The 11,266-nt window shown below is 38.6% G+C and overlaps 1 protein-coding gene across 3 annotated transcripts in view; it reads right to left on the minus strand.

Moving 5' to 3' along the window:
* Window positions 1-10,663, minus strand: part of LOC108747072 (protein grainyhead) — a 125,227-nt gene extending 114,564 nt beyond the window's left edge. For all 3 annotated transcript variants that reach the window (XM_018484326.1, XM_018484325.1, XM_018484327.1), the window contains exons 1-2: window positions 9,818-10,663; window positions 6,432-6,751 (exon numbers count right to left, since the gene is read on the minus strand). In XM_018484326.1, the coding sequence (XP_018339828.1) occupies window positions 6,432-6,482 (51 nt within the window). In that variant the 5' untranslated portion in view covers window positions 6,483-6,751; window positions 9,818-10,663. The remainder of the gene's footprint in view (window positions 1-6,431; window positions 6,752-9,817) is intronic.
* Between the last annotated feature and the right edge of the window lie 603 nt (window positions 10,664-11,266).

Consider the following 11,266-nt stretch of genomic DNA (forward strand, 5'->3'; position numbering starts at 1 on the left):
AATGTTGATTCCGATTACGTAGGTAATGTCATTACAGATGTTATATGAACACTTTGTATCTTTGGCATCAACACAATACCGACAGATATACGGAAAGAAAAATTTTACTGAAGTATTTAACAATTTAATTAGATACAGATCAGAAAATATTTTTGTCCAACCATCAAAATAATTATGAAACTTAATAGAAAACTTAACACGATGATCAATGTTGCAAAAAATTGTGTATATTCTAGCAACTATTGCTAATTTATTTTTCCAATTCGACAAAATTATTTTCAGGCGTGTATCAAACTAAATTTTTAGATACTTTAACAAATCCGTTCTTTCCGGGTATGCACTTTTATTTTTTACATAAATAGATACCTAATATTAAACAGGAAACGTATGTGTGACCACTTTATGTTTTATTAACAGCTAATTCTTTTCGAAATACTGACGTTATGTTAAAATCATGCAGAAACGCGAGGAACTCGCGTACATAACTCAATTTTACTTCCATCTTTTACCGTGCCAGTAAATTTTTTATAGCTTTTCCAATCGCGCGCTCATAGATATCAGGCATTGTGTCGCGAACGTCTAGTGGACGAGAAACGCGTTTGTGTCCTGATGTAACGGTAATCGCACGGATATTGTAAAAACGTCATATCGCCGCAAGTTTGCCGGTTTTGCGGTTTCGCGAATTTTGATCGCCGCAACGCGCATTTCCTCGTAACTCTCCCCCCGATGTCGTTAAGAATCTCCGCAGATTCATTACCTAAAGTCGTCGTGCTACTGAGGTACTGTATCCTTGACATCGCACCACCGCGACACGCTTCATCGGCGGTGTCAGGGGTCCCAGATACGCCGGCTGGAGACATTAATCAGCCCGACCCGCGGCGAGTCGCGACCGCGACACGAACCTCCCGCGGTCGTTACACGACGTTAAGTACTCTGCAATACGAATACCCGGCCGTGTACCGACTTCATTCGAAATCTAATCCCACGTCAGTCGATGAAATTTATCGCGCTCGCACGGCCAGCGGGATCGAACGTAGCATATTCAACGGTGATCCGCAGGAACCGCGTATAGATTCATTCGTTTCTATTGCATTTTTCACACGAGTAACTGACAACGGGGATGTAAATGGCAGTGAGCGATCAGCGTGAAACTATCTTTTATGATCCCGCTGTTATCTTGCGGTAGATTATCACCGCACTTATCGACTAACATTTAATCTGTCATTACAAGAATCCGTTGATTTAATCTGCATCTTGGTAGCGTGTAAATTAAAGTAATCCATTAAAGATGATTTATTTGTTTTAGACAATACTACTAACTTTTAACCTGAAATAGCCATGTGCAGTAAGAAAAATATACTTTTTAAAATTTTTTTGTGAGAAATGTATTTATTTTATTGAAATATAATAAATCTTTGTTTAATACGGTGAATTAAAATTATAACGGAATTAGAATTATACGGTGAAAGAAAATTTTATTCTTAGCAAATAAGCCATCTTTTTTATTTTTTTATAATTAATGAGATATGCGGAAATATGTATTTTCATCGAAATCAATTTTTTTTTGGTAACTAATAAATATCGGAAAAACATTGTAAATGACATTTGCTTTGCAATACTTTGATATTTTTTTCTTAGTATGAAGTATTTTATGTCAGCGCAGCGGCGAAAAAATGTGAATTGTTATAAAATATTATTTTGTTTAACATATTTGTTTTTTTTAATAACTATTCTTTGCGAAATCTTTAAATATTCAGTTCTATCGAAAACTCGTAACGAAAAAGCGTTATAAATTAAAATCTTAATTTTTTTGAAGTACTGTCATAATAAGCTACGTGCTTACACTGAGAAAAAGATACTTAAAAATTTACTTTGGAAAATATTTTATTACTAATAGTTTATTTTATTGAAATACATTTTTATATTTAAATACGGCAAAAAACAATTTTATTCTTAGCAAATAAGCTGTTTATTTAATTTTTTTTTTACAATTAATGGGATTCGCAGAAATATTTTGTCATCACGATTAAATTTTTTCGTAACTAATAATTATCGAAGAAAACGTCGTAAGTAAGATTTGTTTCGCAATACTTTAGCATTTTTCTCTCAGTGTATTTCGTTTAATGTTTGTTTTATATTTACTTTTTTCAGAAAATTATAATTAAATTTATATCTATAATGTTTTCAAATATTAATAAATCGAAATAATAAATCATTAATATAATATTGTTAATAATGGTGATTTTAAATGGGATGTGAAAAGACTTCAAGTGATTAAATAAAAAGAATCAGGATAATTTCTTGGTTAAGTAGATAGGTGAGATACTTAAGTTTTTGTACGTAAGATATTTGGAACACCCCAAAAAATTAATTTAATAGTTATTTTTTACTAGTTTATTATTTACTAGTATAGTTAAATTTCTTAATTATCTTTCATGAGAGATATAGGAATGTAAAAATAATGAACTTTTTTATTTCTAGGCATCTGATCTATCGATACTTTTTCCTCTCCTAGAATAAAATTAAAAAAAATTGTACCTAAGATGCCTCACTTATTAGCTTAAAAGTACAATCTAATCCGGTGAGTCCAACAATAAGTTTATTGAACCGTTTGCTATACGCCAAAACGTCAAAACGTGGAAAAACAGTTTTTTATATATAATTTTTTACGATTGCGTTCAAGACTTATCCTTTAATAACGAAAAACACTATCGTTAAATCTATTTCACAGAAATAAGGACGACCATTTTCACGTATCGTTCGAACGTTGTCGAATCCCGACAAAACTTCTGAACGATCGCGATTTCGCGAACAGCTCGAAATGACTACCGTGAATCCTACGGATTGTTGTCGCGCTGCAGCTCGTTTAGAATGCTGCGCGTCCTCTTTACACGCAAGAAGTTCTTCATAATAACAGTTAATTGGCCGGTTGGTCTGCGCTCGTAAGAGTTCGTGCCGGACAGTAGTCCAACGTGTCTGTCGGTCGAATGGTCCGCGTCCGTCCATGGCTAAAACGCGCGGGTATTCGAACGTCTCTCTCGTTTCTTACTCGTTTGTCGCCGTAGGCTGCGAATCGCGCACGTACATCCCTCTTGCAACGTGCAGTTATTGCCGATCGCGACGCAGTACGCAGCTGCGTGCAACGCGGATGTAGATACGTGGAATCGTTAGATGCTTTTCTTTCGCGGCACTGTACGTATCTTAAGGGTACGATCCTCGTCCATTTGCCGTAACAGTCGGAATATCCTCGCGATTCGCTTTTTTATTATCGTAAATATTATCGCTCGTATTACCTCTAGCGAGGATTGCTGGTGTCTATTAGTCTCCGACTTGTAAAGGAAGCCACAATTTCATTAACCGTTAACTGAGTTAACAAGTAAATGAAACTTGATGAAAATCGGAATGAATTAAAAATCGAATAATTTCATAAGATATTTTCCTTCCTTAAACGATAAATGCAAGTTAGGAATTTTAAGCCTTGAGCTGCAAATTATATAGTGTCTTTTTATATACTATCGTGCATCTAAATAACGGCTCGTAAAGCAACTTTTTTTTTTTTCATCACTTTATGTGGTTAATGCTCTTAGTCGTAAGAAACGTTAACTTGAATGCGTTAATTGCGGCAAAAATTGCAACGATTGTGATTCCAGTGAAATTTCTTTTGCATCATTGTTCATCGAATATTTAATATAGCTTGTTTATATGTATTGCCTTTAATAATCGCGCAGTGACGCAGCTCGAATAATATTACCGCAGCTAACTAGATATTAAGTATTTCGTAACTTCTGGTTACAAAATGTGAACTTTTGATTAAAATCTGCTTTAAATATTTATTAATCTTGCACTCACATCGAACGGCTTATTTAATTAACGTCATCGTTGATTATCGCTTATCATCCACTCATCAAGCTCTCCGCTTTTTACCGCGAGTTTGTTTCGTAAGTAAAATATTTTGGCGTCGCGCCAATGTGCATGCTTATTTTCGATACATTTTTCTTACACGCTTTCAATCTCGTTTTTGTAGTCGGTATGAGTCATTTGAATCAAGAAAAGATTTGCGTGCACGAATTACAGGGACTCGCCTTATCTTTTTTTTTTTTTTTTCCTTTTACCTACCGCCCAATAATGAATCGGTTAACGAAAAAGTTAATGAAGATACAAAATGACCAGTCGCTCGGAATTCTATTAAAGAGCCTTTACTTCTTATCTCCATAATGAACGGTGCGATCATCGACGAAGGTTCCCTTCGTTTGACCATCAGGTACGAGAAATCTGAAGAGTCATCACCGCGCACAGCGAATCTCTTCGTTCAGTCCTGTCCACAGGTAGATAGGTGGATTCCCTTCGTATATACGAAGAGACGGATGAACGATTAACGTATCGTTCGTTTCTACATATCGGAATATCGAAGTCTCGTAAGGACATCAACGTGTACACGCTTACAATAACGAAAACCGAACGCGATCGTCTACGTTCCAATGAAGAAGCGCACGGATGTTCTCTTTCTCGATCCGGAAGCGCGATAATATTTACACGGCTACTTGAACACCCGGTATGTGCATCGCGATGCTTGTCATAAACGGATTTAACCGCGTATTAAAAGGCGCCAGACGCAGGTGCGAAACGAGTCCTTATTTTCGTCTTTTCATGAAATTTATGCACGCGAGTTTGCGCGCAACGCTTAAGCAGAGTAAAATGCAAATGACTTTTTTTTTATTAATCTTTGTTACAATGTTCACCGATGGTATTTTAAATAAAATCACGCACCTCATGATTTTTCTCACTTAAAATTTTTCCTCACTTAAACGTTCAATCTTATTGCAAAACATTTTCGAATTTTTTAATTGTGCTACACTTATATTCATATAATAATGATAATTATGTTGGTCTGTAATTATGATGTTATTACAGTGAAGGAGAAGAAAAAAAAAAATAAAAAAGTTTCGTTTCCTTCATCAATTTTTAAGTTGTCGTGTTGTTGATCGTTGACTTTATGTTCTTTTTTATTGTCAAATAAAACAAGAAGTTGGGAAGCTTTTTGGTCTTGAAACATTCAATTCATTTTATAGAGGTCGCGAATCGCGCGCAGTAGGCAAAATGGGTCCATAATAAGCCCGAGGGGATTTATCCATAAACCGTCGAGCTATTAGTATTCCTGGAGAATGGCTTACGCGCCATACTCACGTTTCTCATTGCAGAACGTCGTATCGCGAGTAACGGGGCTGATCAATGCATTTCACTTTCGAGCAACGAGGCTCTTTGAAGCTACAAAAAACCCGAAGCTACCCGCGGCGATTTGAATTAAATTTTCATGAAAGCACACACATTTCTTTGCTCTCGAAGATTATCTTATTATTACATCGGAAATGAGTTTAGTGAATATCACAATTGAAAGTAAAATTTCTTGAAACAATTGTTCAATAGATTTCAATGTGAAAAATTTGAAATATGCAAGATTTCGACTATTAATGAAACGTTAGATATAACTAAAAGCTTTCCGCTATTAAAATAAATAAAGTGAACAATAAAATATAAATATTTTAGCATATTCGATTTAGTAGTACTTCTTTTAAAAAGAATTTCTTCTTTCTTAAAAAAAAAATTTTTTAAATTCTGAAGTATCGTATTTTTAAAGCTGATTTTTTTCCCAAGTAGCAAACTAACGTTATTTGCCATAAATGACACTATAAAGACGTCATTTTGACGTCAAAACATAAATAACGTCAGCTTGCTATCTTTGAGCTGTATTATTTTCAAGGTTTACTATTTCCAAGGATTTCGCCTCTTTTATCATCAAAATTGAAAATTCATAAATGCTTTGTCATTTAACATTAATAACAGACTTGACAGATTACGTTTTTGTGTACGCACAGACTTGTAACTTATTTCAAAATCTTGGCATCTCAGAAATGTTTCAGAAATTCTTTTCATGACCAGTAATAATACTTCGGTCCATCCTCATTATTTTGCGCTACGGGTGGTTGTTTGGATAAATGAAGAAACGTGATATGAGTGAATGAACAATAAAAAGAAGAAAAAAGACAAAGGAAACATGTAGATAATCTACCCAAACGATAATCTATGTGGTGAATTATATCATGTAAATGTTCTAGCTTAGAAATGTCATTGTATTCCTTGAGAGTTTATAGAATAAACAATCATTATATATATTCTTCGAATTTTTTTAAAAGCCCATTGGAATAGAGATAGAGAGTTTACAATATAATTAATAAACTAAATATTAAGAGATAGAGAATTCAATTATTCGCCATCATTTGCATCACGAAAATAAATTGTTAGTATATTAAGCTTACTCTGTTGTTTTAAGGAAATGCAGTTTTCACAATCGGATAATTCAATTTAATAGTAGCCATGCAAAAATATGCGGTATTAGATTTTATTATTCGAAAGTATGAGAGTTGATAACTAACCGGAGACAGAGTGCAGGGTGCATTATCGGCCTCGTCGGTGCACGTCGACATTCTCCGGCGCCGTCTTCCGTTTTCTTTTTTCTCTTCTCGTACTATAATCTTCTAAAATCCTCGTGCTTATTAAAATGCTTAAATGCTTGTTCTGATTCGGCTAAATTGTCGTCTTAGGAATTGCAGTTTTCTTTTGACGACGAAACGTTCGGTCTGATCTAGTCTTCGACTAGATGTCTACGTCTACGTAAATTAGGCATCGAGTATTATATCACAGGTTGCTGAGGGTTGTATGGCACGTTGTTTGAAGAAAAGCGGGCTATAAAAATCTGTAAAAAAACAAAAAAGGGAAAAAAGATGTTTATAGGATAAGATTATTAACATTGTTATCTTCAGCATTGAAATAATTTATAGCTATTGACGACTCCCTGCAAATACATTTTATCTATTCACCGTATTATAAGTTACCTAATCTAACGCGTATGAAAACGAGTATGAAAAACAAGATGAACCGGCGACTATCCAGAGCGACTATCGGAGAAATGCAAACAGGTAACCTCATGTTTTCTTCGCATAACAAGTGTGGATGCCGGAACTGGAGAATCCACGTCTCGGTTTCGCGCCACGTGGCCCCGCGGGAGGAGGAGAAGCTTGACGCACGCGGGACGCGTACTCCCGCGATTGGGAAACCGGAAACCTGAGCGCGCGGTGAGTGAGCGAGCAGGTTCGGCGTTATTCACTTATCGCCGGGCAAGGATCCGCGCGCGGATGTCGGTCAACCAGTCTGACACCGCGAATTCTACATCCTCGCGCGCGGTCTTGTCCAGGTGGATGGTTAGCAAAACCAGTCGGTTTGCTCTTCTCTCCGAGAGCCCGTTCGTCTGCTCCTACTACGGCGGAGTAGGCGCGTGTGAGCGCGCGCGTGGAGGAGGGCGCGCGCGTAAAACTGGAATTCAGCTCGCGGGCACCGCTCTGACGGATAGACAGGTATAATAATAGACGTAACGAGGAAGCCGGACCATCGAGAGTGAGCACGCGGGACGGTGCCGGTTCTCAGTATCTTTCTCTTTTCTCTTTTCTGTCTCTTTCTCTTTCTTAGACCGCGCGTCGTCAATAATGGAGACGCGGTGTGATGTTCGCGAGGAAGGAACAAGACTGGTTGTTAGAAAGAGAAAGAGAGAGAGAGAGAGAGAGAGAGAGAGGCCAAGAGCACCCGAGATAAGTCGAAGAGGGTGGCGGCGGAAAGTAGGTAGGTAGGTATCTACCTACTACGCGGAAGAAGGAGATTGGGGCGACTCAGGGAGAAGGAGTAGGTACGTACTGGGCCGGTGTATACAACTGCGAACCGGAGACGAGAAGCCAGAGAAGCAGGTTCAGAGGAGCCGGTCTAACCTGATTCTCAAAGGGAACCCTGCATCAGATTGGACCCACCACCGTGAGTCCGTTTGTATTTCAAGTACCTGTACGCCCTCGCTTCGCGTCAGTGGACGATGCCTCTGGAGAACGGAGGACTCCGTCGAGTCGTACAAAGAGGAAGAAGCGTCTTCTTCCGTCAACGCGTCGCGCGAAGGCGATGTGTCTGTCAGCGGCCAGATACCTTGATCGTGCGTTATACCTGCCGCCGATAGATTCTAGACCTACCACTCGTGCCGGTGTGCATCGCGGTGTTGCAATCGTGCCGACCGCGATTTGGTCGGTTAGAATCTATGGCGTGCAGCTGTAACGGCGGAATTGCCGTTAAGTGTATCGAGAGTGAATTTCTTGAGATCTAGTGAGAGTTCCAGGTGATTCTCTTTGAGCACGGTACGGATGATGTAATCAGGAGATGTAATTTCCTAACGCTCTTATGGTGGTTCACTTAGATGTTGACCGTGACAAAGAGGCGCGATCTTTGCATAACAATATTACGTGCCACAAATGCTTTTTCTCCGGCTTTATTAATCGTATCTATTTATTTATGTTTTTTTAAGTGTGAGTGATTGCTTGCTCTCGGATCCGTGGTTTTTTTACGCGACGTAAACGATTGACTCATGTTAGGACTAAGATTAGCGGCATTTAAGTTCTTACACCTATTTCATCGAGTTGCCATAGTCTGATAACTTAAACTATTACGACAATACTCTTGTACTTCGTTGACTATCTTTTTGTAGCTCGATTTAAAATACAGTTAAATTATTGATCTAAGATCCTTGTAATGATGCTGTAATAACATTTCTCGTTCGCGCTTTTTGTTATTAATTAAGGATTATAATTCTAACTAAATCCGAATTACTTATTATTGTTGACTCTGGATTTTTTTTCGTTAAGTCTCCTGAGTAGAACTTAACGTAACAATAAAGAATATTTCTTTGTATGTGGTATAACTGTAGCTTTTTTCATGCTCGAGCGAGAATGATGATATATTATTGGTCTACTATGTGCTCGTTTTATACCTTTGTCATCTTTGACCTCCGCATTCAATGGAGCAATGAAATATGGATTTTAAGTAACCGAAAAGTTTTTAGATTTTTTTCTAAAATTCAAGGCTTCAATTTATACCTAAAATTCGTAATGTTTTTGTCCTTAGTAAGTTCTAGTAAACCGAATAGAATATCTTTGAGAAAAAAGTAATGCGACAACAATTCTTTAAATATCTATGTATTGTGTATGTGTCAAAGTGTTAACTTAATAAGTGTATATATTTACTATAGTTTGTGCTGTAGTGAATGTGTACATTTACTAAACTTAACACTTTAACTGTGACGTACATACCACGTGCATTCATATCAAAGTAAAGAATAATCAAATGAAAAGAGTATAATTGTAGTTTTAATTATATTTTTATGAATATAACGAATATGTCTACATATATTTTTCCGTTAATTCTAACTGTTAGTTTAAACAATTAGTTTTAACTATTAATTTACACTTAAATTTGGGTACATGAAATAAAAAAACGAAGTTGTATTATTGTAAAAATCATTTGTCTCTGTAAATCTTTCTATTTATACAAAATTAGCATAGCTACGTGTAATTCTACAAGTATAGCCACATATATATTTTTACATTTTATGAAATATCTCAAATAAAGAGAGATTCATTCGTCTACAAATTGTCACTATCTGATAGCCATATCGTGTTTTACATATTGTAAAAGGTAAAACAATACGTTTAAATTGATAAGCGACGCAAAGAGGTTCGAAAAGAAAATACGAAGCATTTTGCCGGCAGAATATCGTTCGGTAACCTCATGGTCTACGATTCTTCGCATCCACTTGTTCACACCGGTAGGTCACCTGCACGTCACCTGTGCGTCATCGCGCAGGTAGCCTCCAGCTATTGACAAAGATGCGCGCGCTGTAGTAAGGCCTAGACTATCGTAATAAAACTGATGACGATGTGAAGATAATACTTACTCATTAGGATCGTATTAAAAGGGAGGGAGGAGCGGTATCGTTGCGAGCGGTAGAGTAGCCGGCGTATTCGAGAGAAGCTGCTGCTCCGATGGTTGCTTTAAGTTGCGGTGAAGTGGATTATCACACGTGCATGTGTACGAGGGGAGAGGGGAAGGTAGAGTAGGTGGTAGAAGTCACGAGGGGGCTAGTGGGGTAATAGGGTGATAGAGGGGGGAGATGGGGACCAACTACAAACTACTAAGTGTCCCTCCTATGTTCTGGATCACATCTCAATGGATGATAGTGTCACCACCTTCTCCGAGATAGACCGAGGCGTCTGTCGTCTTGACGAATTCGTTGACGTTGGGACTACTTTTCTTTCCAGGGCATCCTTCTTCGGGCGGCCCGCAGTGTTTGTCCGCTTGGTTGACTCTCTCTCGTTCTTGACCGGTGAAGCTGTTGGTTGTTCTTGGCGAAATATTTCGGTAAGAAACTCTCCTTTGATCACGTCGCCTGTTGTCACCTGATGTCACAATCGCGATTCACTACGCGCACATTATTACGTTAACATTTCTCTGAGTCTCAAGTGTCACATTCGGTCGTTCCGTGCTCCGTTTTGATATTTTTAGCGTACCGCTAAAAATCGATGATATCCATAAATTTGTATGTCAGTATCCTATGGGACTTGTCCGTATCCTGTTTGTACTTTCAATCGCATAATCGCGCACCGGCTTGACACACACTCGCACGTTCACGCGCGCGACAACGACGATCGTCGCGTACAATCACTGAGAAACTTGAAAACTTAGAAACCGAACTGAACTGTACGAAGGATTTTGGAATTTAAACGTTTTTAATAAAAAAGACTAGGACTCACTAACTTTGCCTGAAGCAACAAACAGTATTTTAACCGTTAAAACCTTGGGTTGGACCACTAAACCCAGCAGCTTCACGGTGCTCTCTCGGATCGTTCTTTCGCCTCTCGAGATCAGCAATATGGCCGTCGCTGCTGCCGCCTCCCAGCATCACGCTGTTAGCTCCGTGCTTCGAATCCCCCCCCTCCCTTTCATTCGCGTCTCACACACGATCGCGCGTCTCTGCGCTATCGCCTGCCCTCCCCCCCCCACCCCTCTGTCTCTTTCTCTCTCCCACTCGTCCCCATTCGCATGTTTTCCGTCTACCGTCTCTCCATCCTCCCTCGCTCCAGCGAGCCTCCTCTCCTCACTCTCGCTCTTGCGTTTACCTGCGCATAACGCCTTCCCTTTGAGACTATCTCCCTTGGGCGTTTGCATTTTTTTCTTTCTCTTTCTCTTTCTTCCGTTTCTTCGCCCTCCCACTTCTGATGGAGAAAGACAGAAAAGATGAAGAGAATGGTAGAAGACCCTCAAGCTCCTCTGGCGAGCCATCGTTCCTCTCTTTCTTTCTCTCCAAGTGTTCTCCCAAGGAGGACGGTGAGAGTGGTCGGCTGTG

Source organism: Trachymyrmex septentrionalis, unplaced genomic scaffold (assembly GCF_001594115.1).
Source record: "Trachymyrmex septentrionalis isolate Tsep2-gDNA-1 unplaced genomic scaffold, Tsep1.0 scaffold190, whole genome shotgun sequence".
NCBI lineage: Eukaryota > Metazoa > Arthropoda > Insecta > Hymenoptera > Formicidae > Trachymyrmex > Trachymyrmex septentrionalis.